This window comes from Petromyzon marinus, chromosome 63, assembly GCF_048934315.1.
Source record: "Petromyzon marinus isolate PM22_M1 ecotype Great Lakes invasive population chromosome 63, UKy_Petmar_22M1.pri1.0, whole genome shotgun sequence".
NCBI lineage: Eukaryota > Metazoa > Chordata > Hyperoartia > Petromyzontiformes > Petromyzontidae > Petromyzon > Petromyzon marinus.
The window spans coordinates 488051-512157 of record NC_133729.1 but is presented as its reverse complement, the minus strand read 5'-3'; the positions used below and the strand labels follow the sequence as shown (position 1 = coordinate 512157).

Below are 24107 nucleotides of genomic sequence, written 5' to 3'. Positions count from 1 at the left end.
CCACGTCCGGCCCCCCTTTGTCTCTCCCCACCGCAGCGGTTCTGTTAGCACTTGCCATCAGTGTTGGTTGGGAGCGGGAATCGAATTCGGGTTGCCAAGACGCTAGCGCAGTGCACTGACCACTCCGCTGCCGCTCCCCCACATGTATACGACAACAACAACAACAACCGCCATTGGCCACTAAGTGGCGGTGACGTCACCACGACGCTTGTGCCAGGACATGTGCACCTTGAGGCCATATACACACACACACACAGACAAAGATTCCCCCGTGTAGCCTTTGTCAGACTTGCAACCAGCGCTGTAAGCAAAGAAAGGCCGACACGGCACAAGACGGGTGGTTTGGCCGGAACCACACCCGGCCGCCTTTGTCTCCCGAGTGGCGGTGGTGACGCACTGCAACTGCTTACTCGTTTGAGGTTGAGTCGACCTAGTGGAGACCCAGGACCGGGTTCAGATAATCGTCATCGTTTTTTGTCCCTGAGCGGGAATCGAATTCGGGTGGCCGGGTTAGTAGCGCAGCGTGCCAAGCAACTGCACAAAGATAAAGACAAAGATAAAGATCCCCATATAGCCTTAACAGACTGTAGGGGGCAAGTGCTGTTAGCGAGCACCTATGAAGGCCGGAACGGTACATGAGGGGGTGGGTGGCCAGCACCACGCCCGACCGCCTTTGTCTCCCTAGTGACGATGTTTACACACCGCACCAGGTACTCATTTGAGGCTGAGTCGCCCTAGGGGAGGCCCGGGACGGTTCAGATAATCGTCACCGGTGTTGGCCGTGAGCGGGAATCGAACCCGGATCGCCAGGTTCATAGCGCAGCGCGCTAACCGCTACACCACCGCTCCTCACAGAAACACACCTACACACACCCACACATACACACACACCGACACACCCACACACAAACACACACCTACACACACCTACACACCCACCCATACACACACCCACACCCACACACACCCACACACAAACACCCACACACAAACACACACCTACACACACCTACACACACACACACCCACACACAAACACCCACACACCTACACACACCTACACACACACCCACACACACACAACACGTGTCTGGCACTGTCACGGTCCCGATCGGCGGATCGTGTTTGACCGTCCACGTCCCACCCCCCCCCCCGGCCGAATAAGAGAGCGATTGTTATTGGGGAACAACAACCCGAATTAATAAAAATATATAAAGCCAAAGCGCCACGTCTCGAGAGCACGCGTTTATCCGAATTAAAATCTGGCGAGGAATTGAGGAGTACCTCGAGATGAGCGTGCGGCGTGGTGGATAATTCCCCCCACCCCACGTTGTTCTCCCTCGGAGCCACCACCGGGCACTCTTTTCGTTTGCTGGCGTCGGTTTTGCCACTCCTCTCGTGGCGTTTACCCGAGGTTCCGCGATTAATAACAATCATAATACCAACAACAGCGTTCTTTATTTACCGGGGCAAGTGTCAACCGAGTCCCAAGGCCCGTTCAACGCTTTCCAGCTAAGCTTGGGAGCGTCAGCGCATTAGCGGTGTCCGCTGCATGCGTGCGTGTCCGTAGCGCTGGGTTACGTAACTCAGTGGGGAGCGGTAGCGTAGCAGTTACCACGCTGTGTTACAACAGTTACCACGCTGTGTTACAACAGTTACCACGCTGTGTTACAACAGTTACCACGCTGTGTTACAACAGTTACCACGCTGTGTTACAACAGTTACCACTCTGTGTTACAACAGTTACCACGCTGTGTTACAACAGTTACCACGCTGTGTTACAACAGTTACCACGCTGTGTTACAACAGTTACCACGCTGTGTTACAACAGTTACCACGCTGTGTTACAACAGTTACCACGCTGTGTTACAACAGTTACCACGCTATGCTACAACAGTTACCATGCTGTGTTAAAACAGTTACCACGTTGTGTTACAACAGTTACCTTACTGTGTTACAACAGTTACCACTCTGTGTTACAACAGTTACCACGCTGTGTTACAACAGTTACCACGCTGTGTTACAACAGTTACCACGCTGTGTTACAACAGTTACCGCACTGTGTTACAACAGTTACCACGCTGTGTTACAACAGTTACCGCGCTGTGTTACAACAGTTACCGCGCTGTGTTACAACAGTTACCGCACTGTGTTACAACAGTTACCGCGCTGTGTTACAACAGTTACCACGCTGTGTTACAACAGTTACCACGCTGTGTTACAACAGTTACCACGCTGTGTTACAGCAGTTACCACGCTGTGTTACAACAGTTACCGCGCTGTGTTACAACAGTTACCGCACTGTGTTACAACAGTTACCGTGCTGTGTTACAACAGTTACCGCGCTGTGTTACAACAGTTACCGCGCTGTGTTACAACAGTTACCGCGCTGTGTTACAACAGTTACCACGCTGTGTTACAACAGTTACCGCGCTGTTACAACAGTTGCCACTCTGTGTTACAACAGTTACTGCGCTGTGTTACAACAGTTACCACGCTGTGTTACAACAGTTACCACTCTGTGTTACAGCAGTTACCACTCTGTGTTACAGCAGTTACCACTCTGTGTTACAGCAGTTACCGCACTGTGTTACAACAGTTACCACGCTGTGTTACAACAGTTACCACGCTGTGTTACAACAGTTACCACTCTGTGTTACAGCAGTTACCACTCTGTGTTACAACAGTTACCACGCTGTGTTGCAACAGTTACCACGCTGTGTTACAACAGTTACCACGCTGTGTTACAACAGTTACCACACTGTGTTACAACAGTTACCACGCTGTGTTGCAACAGTTACCACGCTGTGTTACAACAGTTACCGCGCTGTTACAACAGTTACTGCGCTGTGTTGCAACAGTTACCGCGCTGTGTTACAACAGTTACCGCGCTGTGTTACAACAGTTACTGCGCTGTGTTATAACAGTTACTGCCCTGTGTTACAACAGTTACCACGCTGTGTTACAACAGTTACCACGCTGTGTTACAACAGTTACCGCGCTGTGTTACAACAGTTACCGCGCTGTGTTACAACAGTTACCACGCTGTGTTACAACAGTTACCACGCTGTGTTACAACAGTTACCGCGTTGTGTTACAACAGTTACCGCGCTGTGTTACAACAGTTACCACGCTGTGTTACAACAGTTACCACACTGTGTTACAACAGTTACCGCGCTGTGTTACAACAGTTACCACGCTGTGTTACAACAGTTACCGCGCTGTGCTACAGCAGTTACCACGCTGTGTTACAACAGTTACCGCGTTGTGTTACAACAGTTACCGCGCTGTGCTACAGCAGCCTCAAATGAGTGCATTGGTGCGGTGTGTAGTAAACATCGCCACTCGGGAGACAAAGACGGCCGTGCGTGGTGCTGGCCACCCACCCCATCGTGTGCCGTTCCGGCCTTTCTAGGTGTTCGTTAACGGCACTTTGCTCAACGGTGCTACAGGTTACGCTCGGGTGTCTTTGTTTTTCTAGCACTGGTTCACGATAACTCTCCGATATCGATGACTCGTTGGTGCGAGGGTTTGCGTGCCTGTCCCAGGGACTTGGCCGACAGCAAATGTAATTGGGCGCCCATGACTCCGGAACAGCGTTGGACGACCGTGCGTAGCATTACCAGAGCGTGTTCTGTTATCACCACAAGTCCTGCTTGTGGTCTATGCGGCAACTTGATTCCTTGCCAGAGGTATCTATCTTCTGTTTGAACGTCTTAATGCCTCTCCTGTTCCGTCGCCAGAAAGGGGTGAAAAAACAAACAAAAAAACCTATTCCTAATTTTTATTTCACGCAACTGCGATCCTTTGACGGCACTCATCCGTCAACTCGGAGTGAGGCGGTGGTCTCCGCGGGGTCAGCCACGGCGAGAACCCACGAGCAGACCGACGGCTACGGGTTAACGTTGACGCCGCTCCGTCCCGATGTGGAGGCCCGTGGCAAACAAACACCGGAGTGAAGTCAAAAAGGGGTGTTTGATCCATTAATTTCATTGTTTTTATTTCTCCCCGAAAAAATATGATCTCCTGCTCAAACACGCGTCGAGGAACGAATTTGCGTCCCATCGTCTGATCGCAGGCCTCCGCAGAGGCAGTGGTGGAAATTCCACATTCCTATGACGGCGAGGGGGTGAGAGGGTGGGGGGGGGGGGGGAGTCCATCCAATAAAAAACCGCCGCTGTTAACTTCCCGGTACCGATTTTTTCGACCCCCGGAAAGGATGATGGCCTCGGCCAACTCGCCATAACCAGGATTTGACCTTTCCATTGCGAAGCCGCCCGGTCTGTGCGCTGGGGACCACCACCTCCTGGCCTGCTTGCATTCTACAAACACTTAAGACTGAAAAGAAAACAAATTAATCAGCGAGTGAACACATTCCTGCAGTATGGCAGCCCCCCCCCCCCCCCCCCCTGCGTTTCGTAAAAACGGAGCAGCGCGGATGCAGGCAACGCCCGTCGCAAGCAACAACAACAACAACCGTCGTGGTTGCAAGTCGCGCCATTGCATGTTAGGGTTCACTCAGAGGGAGCGGGGTGGGGTGGGGGGGGAGGAGGGGCGGCCTTGTCCAATCACGGCCTTCGCTGCTCGACGGCCAAACCCTTCCCCAGACACGGAGAGGCCACCGTGGGGCCTCGTGATTTACTCCCGGCGTCAAGTTTTTACGAAAGGCCGTGGCCCTGCGAGGCCGGGCCTGCCCGGCGGATTTCGAGCGTGGCCACGTGAGATGTTGCTGCCGCTGACGCTTGCAGTGATAGCCCGGTCCCAAAAAAACAAAGCAATTTTTTTATATTTTTTTCTACTGGCAGAACCTCACGATTGTGTAAATCACTCGTTACGGTTACGCAGCAAGCGCCGGGAAGCACGGCGTGCCTTCGGCGGTTGCCCAGGGGGAAGTTTAGCGGGCGTCCACAACAAATCAACCCCGCGCATGTGCTGGTACACATGGTGCCTCGAATGCGTGACTCCCCTAGTAAATATATATTTTTGAGAATTGAGGGGTGGGGGGGGGGGATCTCTGTGTGAAAGTGACATGTCGTGCTTTTTTAATATATATATAAACAAGGACGCATAGAAGGGTCGTGGGGTCGCGACGGGGCGGAGAGTGGCGGCACCATTTTTGTTTTGCGCGCCACACAACGGACTGCCAAGTTGGATCCCCAGCCGCAGGTTGACAACGTCGGTGGTGGTGGCGATTTCCGTAAGTGGTTCCTATGGGGGGGGGGGTGGCTGATGCGCTCCCAAACCCCCTTCGCCTCAACCCACAGCACGACTGACACGGCCGCGTAAGCAATGTTACGCAAGTAACATTATCGATGTTATTTACATCAGAATCAGAAAGGGGTTTTATTCGCCATGAAAGTTCACACCGACACGGAATTTACTTTGGCAGGATGGTGCATACATTCAACATATAGGAATCTAAAATCTTAAATAAGTTTTAAACAAGTCTTACTGTAATAATAAGGGTTAAAAGTCTAACTAACACCAAGGGGCTGAAGTATATAAAATTTAATAAATATCGAATATAAAATAGCTTTAAGATATAATTTAAAAATAAAAAATACAAATAGGTTAACATAGTTAATATCGGCAAGGTGTCATTATGTAGATAAAATGTTAAAATCAGTGTAAGCCCTTGGCCTTGTTTAACAGGCCAGCAGCAGATGGGAAGAAACTGTTTTTATGGCGTGAGGTTTTGGTCCTGATGGACCGAAGCCTTCTGCCGGAGGGGAGTAGCTGAAACAAAGAGTGTCCAGGGTGGGAGGAATCGGCCACAATCTGCCTCGCTCGCCTCATGGTCCTTGTCGTGTGCAGGTCCTCGAGGGTTGGTAGATTGCAGGCAATTACCTTCTCAGCAGTGTGGATGATACGCTGCAGTCTGCTCTTGTCCTTGGCAGTGGCAGCAGCGTACCAGACGGTTATGGAGGAGGTGAGGATGGATTCAATGATCGCTGTATAGAATTGCACCATCATTGTCTTTGGCAGGTTGAATTTCTTCAGCTGCCGTAGAAAGTACATCCTCTGTTGAGCTCTCTTGGTGAGGGAGCTGATGTTGAGTTCCCACTTGAGGTCCCGGGAGAGAATAGTGCCCAGGAAGCGGAAGGACTCTACAATTTTGACTGGGGAGTCTAACAGGGTGATGGGGGTGAGTGGGGCTGTATTCTTCCTGAAGTCCACAACCATCTCAACTGTCTTTAGAGCATTTAGCTCTAAGTTGTTCTGGCTACACCAGGTCACCAGGTTGTCAGCTTCCCACCTATAGTCAGACTCATCCCCACCAGAGATCAGCCCAATGAGGGTGGTGTCGTCCGCAAACTTCAAGAGTTTGACGGACAGATGATTGGAGGTACAGCTGTTGGTATACAGGGAGAAGAGCAGTGGGGAAAGGACGCAGCCCTGAGGAGTTCCAGTGCTGATGGACCTGGAGTCAGAGACTTGTGTTCCCAGCTTAACGCACTGCTTCCTGTCAGACAGGAAGTCTGTGATCCACCTGCAGGTGGAGTAGGGCACGTTCAGCTGGAAGAGCTTGTCCTGAAGCAGGGCAGGGATGATGGTGTTGAAGGCAGAGCTGAAGTCCACAAACAGGATCCTGGCGTAGGATGCTGGGGCGTCCAGATGCTGTAGGGTGAAGTGGAGGGCCATGTTAACTGCGTCGTCCACAGACCTGTTGGCTCTGTAGGCAAACTGAAGGGGGTCCAGGAGAGGGTCTGTGATGGCTTTGAGGTGTGCCAGGACCAGGCGCTCAAAATACTTCATTACCACAGATGTAAGGGCAACCGGTCTGTAATCATTTAGTCCTGTTGGCCTTAGCTTTTTGGGCACAGGGATGATGGTGGAGGACTTGAGACAGGCTGGTACATGGCATGTCTCCAGGGAGGTGTTAAAGATGTTGGTGAACACCGGAGACAGCTGGTCAGCGCAGTGCCTGAGGGTGGCTGGAGAGACAGAGTCCGGCCCGGCTGCTTTGCGTGGATTCTGCCTCTTGAAAAGTCTATTAACTTCTCCCTCCTGAAAGGAGAGAGTCGTCTCTGTAGTGTGGGTGGGGGATGGGGCCTCTTGGGTGGGAAGGGGTGGTTCAGGAAAGTCCTATTGTCTTTCAAATCTACAGTAGAACTCGTTCAGGTCGTTGGCTAGGCGGGAGTCGTTAGTGGTGTGGGGGGCTCTGGGTTTGTAGTTGGTGATCTGCCTGAGCCATCTCCAGACAGAAGCAGCGTCGTTAGTAGAGAACTGGTGTTTTAGTCTCTCTGAGTACAGTCGTTTAGCCTCTCTCACCGCTTTGCTAAACCTGTTCTTCGACTCCTTGAATCTGTCTCTATCCCCACTCCTAAAAGATTCCTCCTTCTCCAACCTCAACCTTCTGAGCTTTGCTGAGAACCAGGGCTTGTTGTTGTTAAAGTTCACCCTGGTACGTGTTGGGATACAGCAGTCCTCACAGAAGCTGATGTAGGACGTCACAGCCTCTGTGAGTTCATCCAGACTATTGGTAGCAGTCGTGAACATATCCCAGTCAGTACAGTCTAAGCACGCCCGCAAATCTATCACAGCCTCACTGGTCCACTGTTTAGATGTCCTCACAGCAGGTTTACAGAGTTTTAGTTTCTGCCTGTATGCAGGAATCAGGTGGACCATGGCATGGTCAGAGTGTCCTAGTGCTGCTCGGGGGACGGCGTGGTAGGCTCTACTGACTGTAGTGTAGCAGTGATCCAGAGTGTTCCCTTCTCTGGTTGGGCATTTAATGAATTGTATGTATTTGGGGAGTTCGTGGCTGAGATTACCTTTGTTAAAGTCGCCAAGTACGATAACCAACGAATCTGGATTTGCTCGCTCCACACTCAGAATCTGATCGGCGAGCATGCGTTGGGCCTCTTTAACCTGAGGACAAGGCGGCAAATAAACTCCGACCAAAATGAGCGACTCGAACTCGCGAGGCGAGTAAAACGGTTTACAGGTTATAAAAATTGATTCAAGGAGTGGAGAACAATGTTGCAGAATCACTGTGACATCTACACACCAGCCACTGTTAATGTAAAAACAAATACCACCTCCTTTCGTCTTGCCGGAGAGTGCTATGTCACGATCCGATCTTACAAGATGGAATCCTGCTAGTTGTAGCGAAGTGTCCAGAATCAAATCACACAGCCATGTCTCCATGAAGCACAAAACAGAATATGAAAGAAAGTCTTTGTTTTTTACCATCAATAGCTGAAGTTCATCCATTTTGTTGTACAGTGAACGTACGTTGGAGAGGAAAAAGCTCGGAAGCACTGTTTGGATCCCGCGTCTGCGTAGCCGTACTAGAGCCCCCGACCGTTTACCCCTTGGGCGGCGTTTCGCTGCTTGAGCAAAGCCTAGCGCGGCATTGACTAGAATGCCTACTAATTCTGTCGCTGGAAGCAGAAAAGTAGGAATTAAATCCACAGGAGTTGTTTCCCTGATTTATAAAAGTTCGTCTCTTGTTAGAGAACTCCGAAAATCTTGGCAAAACACTGATTTGACAGACAAAACAAGACAAAACAGGGCGCACCGACCGGCTGAGGCTACCATCATCGGCGCCATCTTCGCACCAGCACGGGTGTGCTGAACAGCAGGCCTCTCTCACCAGCACGGGTGTGCTGAACAGCAGGCCTCTCTCACCAGCACGGGTGTGATGAACAGCAGGCCCCTTTCACCAGCACGGGTGTGCTGAACAGTAGGCCCTTCAACACGGGTGTGCTGAACAGCAGGCCTCTCTCACCAGCACGGGTGTGTTGAACAGCAGGCCTCTCTCACCAGCACGGGTGTGATGAAGAGCAGGTCCCTCTCACCAGCACGGGTGTGCTGAACAGCAGGCCTCTCTCACCAGCACGGGTGTGCTGAACAGCAGGCCCCTCAACAGCAGGCCTCTCTCACCAGCACAGGTGTGCTGAACAGCAGGCCCCTCTCACCAGCACGGGTGTGCTGAACAGCAGGCCTCTTTCACCAACACGGGTGTGATGAACAGCAGGCCCCTCTCACCAGCACGGGTGTGCTGAACAGCAGGCCCCTCTCACCAGCACGGGTGTGCTGAACAGCAGGCCCCTCAACACGGGTGTGCTGAACAGCAGGCCTCTCTCACCAGCACGGGTTTGCTGAACAGGAGTCCCCTCAACAGCAGGCCTCTCTCACCAGCACGGGTGTGATGAACAGCAGGCCTCTCTCACCAGCACGGGTGTGTTGAACAGCAGGCCCCTCTCACCAGCACGGGTGTGATGAACAGCAGGCCTCTCTCACCAGCACGGGTGTGTTGAACAGCAAGCCCCTCTCACCAGTACGGGTGTGATGAACAGCAGGCCTCTCTCACCAGCACGGGTGTGTTGAACAGCAAGCCCCTCTCACCAGTACGGGTGTGTTGAACAGCAGGCCCCTCTCACCAACACGGGTGTGTTGAACAGCAGGCCCCTCTCACCAGCACGGGTGTGTTGAACAGCAGGCCCCTCTCAAGACAAAACTGGACAAAACAGGGCGCACCAACCGGCCGAGGCTGCCATCATCGGCGCCATGGTGGGAACAGAGGAGGAGCAAACAATTTCGATAGAATGTGATTCTATCGCTCCATCTCCGCGGTTGCTCGTCCTCCGTTCACGGTCAGAATGGGGCATCCTGTACCCCGCATACCGTTGGCTAATTATCGTCGTGCAGTGATAATGGAACGTGAAGACGCGACGACTTCATGGGCCGCCTTCGCCCGGGCTTGATCACTCGGGCCTCGAAACTGAAACTAAACTCAACTACAAAGTATTTTTATTTTACCAGGTTAAGGCCCACTTTTATGGAAGCGGCCTGGCCACCACAAATGGTAGCCCAAACGAAGTGGCTTGTCATCGTGTGGGAAATTTATAGCAGCGAAATACTCTAACCGCGTGTTTCCAAATGTGGAGGGAAAAACCGGAGGGCCCGTAGAAAAATCCACGCGACCACAGGGAGAGAGACTCCAAATATACAGCAGCAGCAGGCATCGGGATCGGGATCGAACCCACGACCTCCTGTATACCAGGCGAGGTAGTTAACATCTCCGAGCCACCGCGGCGTCCATTTCAGCCTCCCGCACACCCTGCCTTCCAAAGGCGGGAAACCCCCATCTTTAATGCGCGCGACGAGCTGGGCATCGCCAACCCCACGCCCGTCACCTCCCGTCCAGCGGCACACGTGGGAGGTTAGATTAGTCGAGCGACGGAGCCTGACGGTCGCCGACGATATCGACGTGCCCGGCGAATCGATAGTCCAGCTCGGTATGAATCAAACGGACGGCTGCGTCGATCCTCCCCCCCCCCACACCCTAGGATCCGGAATCCCGCGATTTGAAACGGCGTGACTCTGCATTAACGCTTTTTTTCCGCAACCCTGTCATGCCAGAAAAAACACAGCGCAAAATATATGAAATCTAATAACGGTGAGAAAAGAACAAAAAACTTTTCCTTGTATGTATTTATCCACTCTCCCTCTACGAGGCCCTGTGTGATTCATTATTTACTTGCATTATAAGTTGACGAGGTCAGTAAAAAATTTGAAATTTTGAGAGTAATAACAATGGCAGTAAAAAAAACCCCCCAACACCGATGTTGAGACTCCCACGCTTTGCCGGGCGCCGCCGAGTGGAAGGGTTTCCCCCGAGAGAAGGGGGAGAGGAACCAGCGAGCCAGCGAGTCAGCCAGCTTGGCTGGTCGCGTGAGAGGTGGCCGGTCGGTGGCTCGGCCGGCCGGTCACTGTGGGAATCCTCGCCGCCACCAACTTCCCAGAAAGCGGTTTTCACGCCGTCGGCAAAGTTACTGCCAATTCGCGAGGGTGCTCGCCCCAGCTGCCCCCCCCCCACAACAGGCTTTGAAACGAAAACAAAAAAACAAATTGCTCAAATATAATTACGAAAAAACATGGAACCCCGCGCATTTTTTTCGAGCGAATATTGGCGAACGGATGATTCGAGGTTTTTCCTTCCGCATTTAAAATCAACATCACGCCTTTCAAGAGTGTTTGGCTGTCATAGATTTCCACGCGATAAGCCACTTCGTTGTGCTTTCGTTTGTGATGGCCAGGTCGCTTATGAAAAAGAGCTACATTGCTCAGTGGGCCTTACCCCGTGAAATTAAAAGTTAGTAAAGAGTTAAACCAGTTCGAGGCTCCGCTCCCAACCCACTTTCACCAGCCGCCACGCTGACCAGCGTGGTGAAGTATGGCCAAACAACTCCCGTGACCGACAGGGCCTTCGTCCCGCAGACGACTGGCGAAGGCCTATACGCTGTACGTGTTTCTGTACAGCGACGGACAACATTCAGATGACATACTTACGCCTCATCAACAGCAGCAGTGAGGCTTTCTTGAACAAGAGCTTGTACCCCGTGGCTTGTGGGGGGGGGGGGGGGCGATTCGCCATGCATAACAGGCGTTATAGGCTGCCACGGTGCTACTTTGTGTAAAGCACAGCAAAGTCTGTTTGCTGTACTGTACTTCCACGCTTCCCTGCACCTTCAACCAACCCGGCGCTGGGCAGCGTGGAGCAGTAGTATGGTCCGGTAACCCCGGCGGCCCGCACGCCGTGGCAGAACGCCGCTCTCCAGCAGCGGATCACAACCTGATCTAATTTAATATTTACTCACGCAGATCGCCTTCACTCGAGACGCTTGGCATGGTTCTAAGGCAAACGGTGGCAATAATGGAGCGATTTCAGTGGCACGGAGCGTGATACACGGGTTGTGAAATGAGTGGCCGCGGTAGAGGGGGGTTACTTAGGGATTTCCGAAAGGTGAGGGGGGGAGGGGAGATGGCCAAGATAGAGGGGCACGTCGGGATCACGCAAGGGTAGGGGAGGGACGGGGAGGAGCGCGGAGGGGCGAGGTGAGGGAAGAGAAAGAGAATGGGCAGCAGAGGGGTGGTGGCGAGGCTTCAATAAGAGAGGACTCAATCTGTACCAGCAAATCAAACGTGGACTGGTGTAGCGGTTTAGCGATACGCTGCGCCACGAACCCGGCTACCCGGGTTCGATTCCCGCTCACGGCCAACACCGGTGACGGTTATCTAAACCAGTCCTGGGCCTCCCCTAGGTCGACTCGGCCTCAAATGAGTACCTGGAGCGGTGTGTAGTAAACATCGCCACTGGGGGGACAAAGGCCGTCGGGCGTGGTGCTGGCCATCCACCCACCCCCTCGTGTGCCGTGCCGGCCTTCAGTAGGTGCTACTCGCAATCAGCACTTGCCCCAACAGTCTGTTACAGGCTACACGGGGGATCTTTGTCTTTTGTCTGCGTCTCTCTCACGCAGGACCTCACGGCGCTGATGATGCAAGAGCCCAGAGCGAGGGACGGGGGCAGCGCCGAGGGCCTGGAGGCCCCGGGATCCCCCGAGGTGGGGAGCGACGCGGAGGAGAGCGACTACCAGAGGCTCCAGCTGATGCAGCTCATCCCGTACCTGTGCGAGAAGCTGGGCCACGGAATCCTGCAGAGAACCACTCAGGTGAGCGTGGCTACGCGTGTGTCCGTGCGTGCATGTGTGTCCGTGCGTGCGTGTGTGTCCGTGCGTGCGTGTGTGTCCGTGCGTGCGTGTGTGTGTGTGCGTCCGTGTGTGTGTGTGTCCGTGCGTGTGTGTCCGTGCGTGTGTGTGTGTGTCCGTGCGTGTGTGTGTCCGTGCGTGTGTGTGTCCGTGAGTGCGTTTGTGTGTCCGTGAGTGCGTGTGTGTGTCCGTGAGTGCGTGTGTGTGTCCGTGAGTGCGTGTGTGTGTCCGTGAGTGCGTGTGTGTGTCCGTGAGTGCGTGTGTGTGTCCGTGCGTGCGTGTGTCCGTGCGTGCGTGTGTGTCCGTGCGTGCGTGTGTCCGTGCGTGCGTGTGTCCGTGCGTGTGTGTCCGTGCGTGTGTGTCCGTGTGTGCGTGTGTGTGTCCGTGCGTGTGTGTGTCCGTGCGTGTGTGTCCGTGCGTGTGTGTCCGTGCGTGTGTGTGTCCGTGCGTGTGTGTGTCCGTGCGTGTGTGTGTGTCCGTGCGTGTGTGTGTGTCCGTGCGTGTGTGTGTGTCCGTGCGTGTGTGTGTGTTCGTGCGTGCGTGTGTGTCCGTGCGTGTGTGTGTGTGTCCGTGAGCGTGTCCAGTGGCTACAGGAGGGGTCACAGCTGGTGCGTCTGCCAGTCATCTCTGTTAGCCCATGGCACCTGGGTCTGTCACTTGAGCTCCTGCCAGCAGCGAGCCTGCGACACTTCACGTGACCTCAGGGCGCACCTAGCCTGGCACAAGCACTTTTGAGATGTCACCGCCACTTATTGCTGAATGGAAACTGTTGTTGCTGTTGCGTGTGAGTCCCTGTCAGCCAGGTGTTGGTGCTTGCCACGCAACCCCCTCGTGCGCCGTGCCGGCCTTCGTAGGTGCTCGCCAACAGCACTTGCCCCAACAGTCTGTTAAGGCTACGCGGGGGATCTTTGTTTAGTGCATGGGGGGCCAGCCGTGCAGTGCGCTACCAACCCGGTGACCCGAATTCGATTCCCGCTCGCAGCCAAACATCGGTGACTGATATATAAATCAGTCCCGGGCCTTTGTCCATTTGCCCGTCCGTGTGCGCGCGCATGCCCCGCCAATTCATCTTGCAACATTATACAAACTAAGCCTCCAATGCGAACCAAAACCGCCCGTCTGCCAGCAGCGTCACGATAATCTGGCCTGCCTGAGCACCGTTGGCAGCTTGCGACGTACGGATCACAAAAAAAAACACACACCGGGGTCCAACTAATAAAGAAAACGGAGCAAAAATCCGAAGAGTGCACCAAGGAGCGTGGAGAGAGGCTCACACTTGGAGGAATTCACCTTTGTGTGGGCACAGAGGAACACGCGGCTCGGAAAACATTGGCAAGTCGGCGACGACGGTCGCACTGAATGTTAGGAAAAGTTCACCGGGCTTGGCCCCTTGATGTATTGACAATTTGCAAGGCGCTTCGCGAAACCGAGTTTGTTGTTGTTTTTGTTGTTTTTGTTGTTACTGCTGCTCGTCACGCTCAAGCGACAGTCGGCGGTCGGGACGAACGACGGAGCGCAGAGCGAGAAGTGGGGGGCCAACGCGGCAGAGAGAGCGACGGACGGCCCCCCCCCCCCCCGCCCGACCCTCTCCTCCACCCCCCCCCACCACGAGGTCGGCTACGGTGCTAAAAACCCGCGCGGGGTCTTTTTTTTTGTGCCGTCGCGGGGGGGGGGGGGGAACCCTCGAGGTTCCCGTTGGCTACAAACCGCGGCCTTGCGGACGAATCGGTGGCGGCCGCCCGACCGCGGTCCGGCTCTCCGGCGGCCCCGACGGCGGCGGCGGCGGCGACGGGGCGGAGGTCGCGTGGGGGGGGGAAGGGCGGCGGGCACCGCACGCGGGCAACCGCCGCGACGGGGCACGTACGCCCGCGTGCACGCGGCCGCTCTTGGGCACGTGCGAGCGCGCGCTGTGCGAGAAGTGAAAAGGACGCGAGGGAGCGAACGCGCAGCGGGGCCCAGCTGTTGGGCATCACGTCGGGCCCGGGAAAACAAATGTCCACTGTTTGTTGGGAGCATTTAAAAACTCTCGTGGGGATCCTCCCGCCTCCACCCCCCCCCCCCCACCCCACCCCACCGCTCGCAAATCACGCGTTTACTCATTACGAACGACGTCTTTTAGGCCCCGGAGTAAAATATCACTCGCAAAAGCCCCCGCCGCAACGCTTGCGGTTACACAGCGCTATTGTGTTACGGCACCGCGAGTCGGCTCCGGCGGCGCTTGCGTTGCTCTCCGCTCGCGTTCGTGACGTGGGTCTCCGCCCACCCCACCCCCCCCACATCAATCGCTCCCCCCCCCCCCACCACGACTCCGCGCTCGAGAGGGATTCCTCTGCTCTTTCTCACCGCTCGTGCGATTACATCATCCTCTCCTCCTGCTCCTGCTGAGGCCGCTCCGGGTTTATTTACGCGTGATTAGCGGCAAGCGGCGCGTACGTTGGACGCCGCCGGCGGACTGTGAATGGCGCGCATTGTTGCCGGCCGACCGGCCGGCGCGTGCGAGAGAGAGAGAGATGGTGAGAGATGTGGAGAGAGGGAGAGAGAAAGATGGAGGGAGATATTGAGAGATTGAGAGAGGGCGATGGAGAGAGGGAGAGAGATGGAGTGAGAAATGGAGAGAGGGGAGACAGAGAGGGAGAGAGAGCGAGAGACTTTTTGACTCTTAAACAACTTTTATTGCCGCCAGCAGCAACAGCACTGGAGGCGATTCCGATACGAAATCCACAAAGTCACCAGCAACACAAATAACACAAGCACTATAAAACCACGCGCTGTGGCGCTAAATGTGCCGCGCACAGCACGAAACAGTCACGTGGTGGTGGTGGTGGTCATCGCGCACGCCACGCCGACGAACGAGCACTTTAGAAGGCGAAGATGAGGGTGCCGTTCACGCTGGTACAGAGGGCCCTGCGGAGAGAGGGAGATGGAGAGGAGAGAGACATTGAGAGAGGGGGAGAGAGAGAGAGATTGAGACTTTTTTGACTTTTAAACCACTTTTATTGCTGCCGGCAGCAGCAGCAGCACTGGAGCCGATTTCGATACGAAACACAAAGTCACCGGCGACAAAATAACCTGAACACCAAATAAAGCCACGCGCTGCGGCACGTGGCGGCCGTGGTGGCGGCCGTGGTGCCGGCGACGTCCGGCATTCTTTTCCAGCTCTTTTTTAAGGGGCTCTCCCCCTTCCTGCGCCACGCGCAGGAAGGGGGAGAGCCCTCCTCGTCCGTCCGCTCCGGAGAGTTTCTCGAGGAGCTCTCACGTGACAGCCGAACTGATCGCAGCTGGGATTAAACCGAATTCAGCTCGTAGCCCAATTGTGCACGACGACTCATCCTTTTATAAAAAAAATATGTTTTACAATTTATGGCAAGTCAAAAACAGTTGCATTGAGATGTTAAACCACCAAACTGAAACCTTTTGCAAGGAATCATGTCTGCATTGACCACGTATACTTGTGGTGAACATGCAAACACAAAAAACACGTGCTCTGGTAGCATATGATGTATTGTCTTTGAAAGCAGAGACTGCAGGGAAGAGACAGGCTGAGACCCGGATTTGAACCGAGGTCCTCTGCGGTTGTGGGTCACAGTGCCTCCTGAGCCATCGCGCTGCCACGCCGGGGAGTCGACAGCACGGAGGGCTGGGGTGAAGGGAGCCGCAGGGGCAGCAGAGGAGAGAGAGCGACCTCCCGCTTAGCGAAGGTTCACGGCGGACTTCTGCAGAAAGCCTCGGTGGCCGGAGAAGAGATTGGCGTGGAGGGGAGTGGAGTGAGATGAGAGGGGAGAGGCAGGGGAGTGCGTGGAGGGGAGTGGAGTGAGATGAGAGGCAGGAGAGTGCATGGGGGGGAGGGGAGTGAGATGAGAGGGGAGAGGTAGGAGAGTGCGTGGAGGGGAGTGGAGTGAGATGAGAGGGGAGAGGGAGGAGAGTGCGTGGAGGGGAGTGGAGTGAGATGAGAGGGGAGAGGGAGGAGAGTGCGTGGAGGGGAGTGAGATGAGAGGGGAGAGGTAGGAGAGAGCGTGGAGGGGAGTGGAGTGAGATGAGAGGGGAGAGGGAGGAGAGTGCGTGGAGGGGAGTGAGATGAGAGGGGAGAGGGGGGAGAGTGCGTGGGGGGGAGTGGAGTGAGATGAGAGGGGAGAGGCAGGAGAGTGCGTGGGGGGGAGTGGAGTGAGATGAGAGGGGAGAGGCAGGAGGGTGCGTGGGGGGGAGTGGAGTGAGATGAGAGGGGAGAGGCAGGAGGGTGCGTGGGGGGGAGTGGAGTGAGATGAGAGGGGAAATGAACAACAGCTGCCCCGCTGTTCGTGCCACTGTAAAAGTCGGACCTCTTCGCCTCTGGAGTTCAGGAGGGCTCAACGCCAACTCCGTCAATCCGGAGACGGATGTCGGCTGCTGTCGGACGCAGCGCACGCAGCTGCGTTCCCTCGTCCACCCCTCGTCCACCCCTCGTCCACCCCTCGTCCACCCCTCGTCCACCCCTCGTCCACCGCTCGTCCACCGCTCGTCCACCGCACGTCCACCCCTCGTCCACCGCTCGTCCACCGCACGTCCACCGCACGTCCACGTTCTTCCCGCCCATCTCGGTCTCGTCGTCTTTGAGATTTAACGAGAGACCAAAACGCCGTGAAGTTATTTCGCCCGGGGGGGGGGGGGGGGGTAGACACTGCCGTTGTGCAACAGTCGGCAAGCGATCCAAGAGGTCGCGGGTTCGACTCCGTCTCCAGGCGTCGGAGTTGGTACGACCCCCCCGTGTCACCATGCACTCACAACCAGAAGCTCACGTTTGCACTCCTCTCTCCTCCAAGTAAAGGCCGATGATCTGAGAAACTCCCGTTGAAGGGCGGCTCCCTTCGCCCAAGCAGCATCGACCAGCAGCGTGGTGACGTAGGTCAAGCAAACAAAAACCGCCCCTCCCGGCAGCCCCTTCACCGACAGGGCCACCCCGGTCCCGTGCGTCGCTCTCCACGCCGCGTAGACCGGCACGTCGACTCGCGCTCACACCTTGCCTGCTCCCGGCTGGATGTTCCACACCGGGATCTCGCGTCCCAACATTTTTCTCTCTCTTTCCTCGTCCCTTTTTTCTCCTTTCCTTATATCTCTTTTTTTCACTCCTCTTCTTTCAATGCTTTGTCTTCCACTTCTCTGTTTTATGTTTTACTTCTCCCTTTTCTCTTTTCCTTCTCTATTTTCTCTCCTTTTTTCTCTTTTTATTTAGCTATTTTTTTTCCTCTCTTTTGTTTCTCTCTTTAGCTTTTAAAAATATTTGTTTCTATCTTTTCCCACTCTCTTCTCTGTGTTCTCTCTTTCTCTTGAACTTTTTTCTATCTTCATTTCTCTTTTCATTTTATTTTTTCCTCTCTTTTTCTTTCTCCCCAACAAGAAAATTGGCTGAGCAAGGTCCGGCCTAAACCCACCGACCCCCCACACACCACTCTAAAACGTCAACGCTTTAACGGGTAAGCATCAGCACGCTGGCGTTTCATTGATTGAGATGAAGCCACGATGACAACGGAACCAAACCACTCAGAGGAACCAATCTTGAATCTGAATCTTGTATTTAGTCTGCACGAGGAATCCGATGAGCTATAGAGCTCTTATATCAACCGATGTCCAGTAGGGGCACGGGGTAAGAGCGTCACAACAACAAACAGTGACACAAACACGATACGAGTGCAAAGTACAAGAAAGGTTAACAACAACAACAACCGCCATTCGCCACTAAGTGCCGGTGACGTCACCACGACGCTTGTGCCAGGCCATGTGCACCTTGAGGGGTAAATAAACCACACAAACGCAAACAAACACAACAACTAAACTATCCCCATCCTAACCAGGCAAAGCCCGCTGAGGCATCAACTGAATTGTTCAAAAGCGACATGGACACCACGAATGATAGCTCAACAAAGTGGCACCGTCATTTGGACATTTATTGCACCCAAAATAATCTCAATAAGTCTAAATGCGCGATGTTCATTCTAAATGTGGAGGGGAAAAACCGGAGGACCCGGAGAAAAAATCCACGGGACCACGGGGAGAGAGAGAGGGAGATAGACGCAGACTTCAAACATGGCCCAGCACTGAAAGACGCTGTTGCATATTACTCATTTGGGATCGCACTCGCGCAAACAGCAGCAGCACGTTCCTCGGTGTGCACCGCAAGTGAACAGTGGGTTGTGGGTGGGTGGGTGGGGGGCACACCCTCACGATGCCATGAGCCGTTCTCACGAGGTTCCTGCCAGGTTTGCTTGTCGCAGGAGGGCACGGCGATTGCTGCTGCTGCTGCTGTGGGTACGATCCCAGTCGGGTCACTTGTAGGTAATCTTTGAACATTGGGCCAATACCGGGTTACGTTGTATGTTGTTGTGGTTTTGTTTTTTTTTGTTTTCGAAGCTGTGGGAGGGAAACGGGACAACTCGGAGGGAAACCCGTGGGGAACGGGGGGAGGGAGAACATAGTGGGGAGTCGAACCCAGGCCCCTTCGCGCTGTGAGGCACGGGGGGGTCACCGCTGCCCCCGCTATCCTGCCGCGTTATATTATTTCACGAGGCTGCCGCCAACGTGCGCGTGCTCTTTTTATTTTCCGCTCGCAAGACAGCAGAGTATACTTTGGAAAGTTAACACGGAGTTCGAGCTACATGGCGCGCGTACGATTTTTTACTTTTGCAAACCCGCGAATGATGACGCTCAACTGTGTAAAAGCAGCCAATTTGCTTAAGGTGACGTCGAGACCGCCGTGTCGGGCTGCGGCAGGCGGGGGGGGGGGGGTAGCGGTGGAGCGCGTTGGGTCCGCGGACTTTTTGGCGCAAGCAATCGATCGCACGGGCTGCCCGATTCTAAGCTCTTTTTTGTTTGTTTTCCGAAGCGTCAAGGATTTATTCCCAGCGACTTTGTAGCAACGCGCAACAACGGCGGCGGGTGAAGAGCGGCCGCAGCCGCTTTGCCGCGCGTGCGCCAACGACGACAGAATCATCACCGGGGCCTTTCCGCGGGAAGCGCCTCGTGGTTTCCTCGTCCGAAGGTCACCACCGTCAGCATTAGCAGACTCAAAATATTGTATTCACACTACAGGGGAAGCCGATGAGCTATGAAGCTCTTTTTCGCAGATGTCCAGTCGGGGCACGGTGTAAGAATGTTACAACAACAAACAGTTACCATACTCGTACAACAGCAAAAAACGAAACCATCCCTATAGTACCAGGCAAGGCCCACTGAGGAATTTTCTTTCTTGAGAAGCCACCTGGCCACCAATGATAGCTCAGAAAAGTGGCCCCATCATTTTGTGCATTTAAAGTAAGCAAAGTAATTTCAATAATCTCAGTAAACAAAGACATCGGGACCACAGTGCATTTCTTCAGGAAACACTGATGGACTTCTCCGCAGTGCACTTTCTTCGCGATGTTGCTCCCCTGCGCTGTGAGAATACTCTTCGGGGGGTCTCGCGTCCCGCATTATTGCCCTGTCGCGATGGGCGCTTCTCATCAGTGACGGACTTTGTTAACGGTTTCACACGTAACAGTGTTAAACCGTTCACGAGGGTGACCCGGCCTCGACCCCTTCGTGGCGGGTCGCCGCCGCCGCCGAGGAGGAGGAGGAGGAGGTCCGCTGAGCAGCGAGAGGGGAGCAGCGCTAATGAGTCTCCCACTTAAAGAGCCGCTCGTTCCGCTCTTCCGCTCGTTTCCCAGCTCGCTAATCCCTCACCCCCCCCCCCCCCCCCCCACGGATGCAGGTGGACTTGGCTGATTTTTGTTGTTATCTAACTCAGACGGGCATTATTCCTGTGTAGAAACGTGCCCGTTTCTTTCAAGCTTCCGTTTGGTGAAGGTAAAACGGAGCGAGCAGTTTAACGCGTCGGCGTTTCACGACCAATATTATCCACAATCGAGGTGTTATTGGTTAAACCCGTCAACGCCCGACACAGCCAACTCGTGAGGTTTATCGCGTAAACAAAACGTGCCAATGTGTTACTAGTACAGCACACCGGTGTGTCGGAGACTAAACTCATGTTTACCATTAGAGAGTAAACCCACGAAGAAGAAGACGAATAGTAAGAAAATTAAGACGAAGACGACGACGAAGATGAAGACGAAGATGAAGAAAGTTTAAATGGAAGAGAGAATCGGATCGTCGAGAGCGCCGCCGACCGTCACAACCGCGGCCACGTCTGTGCAGAGCGAGAGAGAGAATACAAACAGAGAGAGAGAGGGAGAGAATACAAACAGAGAGAGAGAGAATACAGAGAGAGAGAGAGAGAATACAAACAGAGAGAGAGAGGGAGAATACAGAGAGAGAGAGAATACAGAGAGAGGGAGAATACAGAGAGAGAGAGAGCCTCTGGCGGAGTGGTGCCGGGGGAAGAGCTTCTACTTTAAACACGTCCAGTCACGTTTGAATGGCAGACATTTGTCAGGGCTGTTTGCATACAAAGCAGGAGCGTGGGTGGGGACCCTGGCGATCGCAGGGGTGGCGTGGGGGACGGGGGACCACACCGCGCTGTGTAAACAGGAAACTTTGAATCACAAGCGGACACGCGTCAAAAGGCATCTGCTTAATTTTTGCTCGGGGGGGAAAAAATTACTTGGAATACCCCCCGACCCCCCCCACCACCCCCCACCACCCCCCCACCACCCCCCCAACATCCCCCGACCACCCCCCCACCACCCCCCCAACACCCCCCATACCCCCCCACCACCCCCCCATACCCCCCAACACACCCCCACCACCCCCCCATACCCCCCCAACATCCCCCCATACCCCCCACCACCCCCAACACCCCCCATACCCCCCCAACACCCCCCCCACCACCCCCCCATACCCCCCCCCACCACCCCCCCCACCCCCCACCCCCCCACCACCCCCCCACCACTCCCCCACCACCCCCCCATACCCCCCACCACCCCCAACACCCCCCCCACCACCCCCCCATACCCCCCACCACCTCCACCACCCCCCCCACCACCCCCCTCCACCCCCCTAGTCAGGGGGTGGAGAGGGGGGGGCCACCGGGGTGGTCATTCTGTCGTTGGGTTCGATGGTTCCGACTTGAAGGGCGGCTCTCTCTCTCTTTCTCGCGCGTGACGCAGGGTGTAACGGTGGGTGTGAAGGATAAAGGCGCGGCCCCCGCAACTTCCCAGCTCGAGCCACCGCTGGCCGAAGGGTCTCCGAGAGAACGACCTCTGGAGAGCCCGCGACCCCGCGACCCCGTGACCCCGTGACCCCCCCCCCTCCTCTCTCTCTCGCTCGGGACAGATGGGAGCGCGCCACGCTTTGCCCCGACCGACCACCAGACTCGACCTGCCAAATCGACCGACCGCGGTGGACCCAAGGCCAGATTTAGGCACGGGGCTTTAGGGGCTGCAGCCCAGCGGCCTCCGCCGGCTGGAGGGCCTCCAGGGATTAAGTTGAAAGTTGTTTCTTTTGTGAATGCTGAATTTTATTTGTAGTTAGCCTCGTAAAAAAAATCATTATATTTTTCTTTCCTTTTGAAAATACTACTGGGGGTCCCTCGCAGTACCTGTAGCCCAGGGGCCTTCAAAATCTTCAGCCGGTCCTGAGTGGACCCATCCACACTGCTGGGTGGCAGCTTTCTCCGCGGGTCTAAATAAATAAGTCGCCCGTTATCCTGCTTTTAAGAGCTTCGTAAAAGTGAGAGATACGACAGAGCTAAGGGGGCTTTCAAAGAGACGACCCGTTTTATGGATCCGAAACGCACGCACGTGCATTTGTGTGCTTATTTTATTTTTTGTTAACGATAGCAGGCGCGCTCACTCTCGCCCGGGGCCTGTTGAGCAACGCGGCTCGTTCCAGACCACGACGGAACAGCCGCTCACCACCGTCACTGCCTAGGGAGGGAGGTGAGGGAGGTGAGGGAATGAGGGAGGGAGGTGAGGGGAGGTGAGGGGGGTGAGAGAGGTGAGGGTGGGAGGTGAGGTGAGGGAATGAAGGAGGGAGGTGAGGGAGGTGAGGGAATGAGGAAGGGAGGTGAGGGAGGTGAGGGAGGGTGGGAGGTGAGGTGAGGGAGGTGAGGTGAGGGAATGAGGGAGGGAGGTGAGAGGGGGAGGTGAGAGGGGGAGGTGAGAGAGGGAATGAGGGAGGGAGGTGAGAGGGAATGAGGGGGGGAGGTGAGAGAGGGAGGTGAGAGGGGGAGGTGAGGGAGGGAGGTGAGAGGGGGAGGTGAGAGAGGGAGGGAGGTGAGGTGAGGTGAGGACGAAACGCCTGCTGAGTCCATTGCCTCCTGACCGTCCGTCTGCAGGGCCCCGCACGGAATATCAACTGGTAAAGGGCGATGTGCAGGAGTGGCGGGGGGTGGGTAGTGGTGGGGGGTGGGTAGGGGTGGTGCACGCCGCTGCTCAGCGAAGGCGCTGTGCTCGAATCTCTCGTGTGCCCGCCGCAATTGCAGCGATTGAACTGCTCCCTTGACGGCCTCTGTGGCTTGATGATGGTCGTGACCTCCCTCACCTCCCTCACCTCCCTCCCCTCCCTCACCTCCCTCACCTCCCTCACCTGACCTCCCACGCCTCTATCTCACTTGCAACCCAATTCAACCCATTGCTTAAATAATAATTCTCATAATAATAATAATAAGAAGAATTCCTCTTCTTTTCAGAAGACGTTTGAAAATATGCAACTGGTGCACAATTTTTTATTTCCTAAGCCATCTGTCGGCATCCGCTGCTGGATGAAGTAGCCCCCCCCCCCACGGCGAGTCGGCGGCCATGGGGATTGTTTGACCGTACCGCACCGCGCTGGTCATTCCGGTGTTAGCGAGAGGTCGTGGGGTCAGCCGGGACCGTAACGTCCACATCGTGCAAATTGCGGCGTTGCTCTCAGCCTTTGATTAAGAAGAACGCAATCGGGACAATGGGAGGTTGGGTTGCACGTGGTGGAACGTGTCGAGTGGTCCGCGCAGCTTGCCCCACCGACCCGGCCACCCGGCTTCGATTCCCGCTCGCGACCAGCAAGAGCGGCGACCGTCCGAACCGTTCCCGGAGCTCCCCTCGGCCTGCTCGGCCTCGAACGAACACGTGAGCGCAGCCGGGTAGGCAAAGGCGGGCCGGGCGTGGCGCCGCTTGCCCATCCTTCCTCCGCCGTCGTAGGCCGCGGCCCAGCCGTCATCGGCGCCGCTCGCTCTCACGGCGCTTGCCCCGGCGGTCCGTTAAAGGCTACGGGCGGTGGGTGGTGGTGGTGGTTGTGGTGGTTGTGGGTCTCTGTCCCGCGAGAGCGGACGAACGTGGCACGGCACGGCCCGGTTTGGGGGCCACGCGCGCTGCGGAGGAAGCAGTCCGACCGCCGGGCGGCGGTAATTATTACCGAGAGCCGCAAAATCATCAACGACTTCAAAGCGAGGAGTTTTTATTCGCACACTCCCTGTGACCGCGGTTTGGTTTCTTTCTTCATTTTTATTTATTTACGGGAGGTAAAACCCCCCGCCGCCCCCCCCCTCCCCCCCCCCTTCGTGGCGGGGTCACCGCCGAGGAGGAGGTCGGCTGAGCAGCGAGAGGGGAGCAGCGCTAATGAGTCTCCCACTTAACGATGCGCGCGTTCCACTCTTCCGCTCGTTTCTTAGCTCGCTAATCCCGCACCCCCCCCCCCCCCCCACGGATCCAGGTGGACTTGGCTGAT

General features: G+C 55.3%; 1 protein-coding gene across 4 annotated transcripts in view; it reads left to right on the top strand.

Moving 5' to 3' along the window:
* The window catches only part of TANGO6 (transport and golgi organization 6 homolog), a 235203-nt gene that overhangs the window by 49345 nt on the left and 161751 nt on the right, over window positions 1-24107 (top strand). For all 4 annotated transcript variants that reach the window (XM_076053822.1, XM_076053821.1, XM_076053823.1 and 1 more), the window contains exon 13: window positions 12270-12461. In XM_076053822.1, the coding sequence (XP_075909937.1) occupies window positions 12270-12461 (192 nt within the window). The remainder of the gene's footprint in view (window positions 1-12269; window positions 12462-24107) is intronic.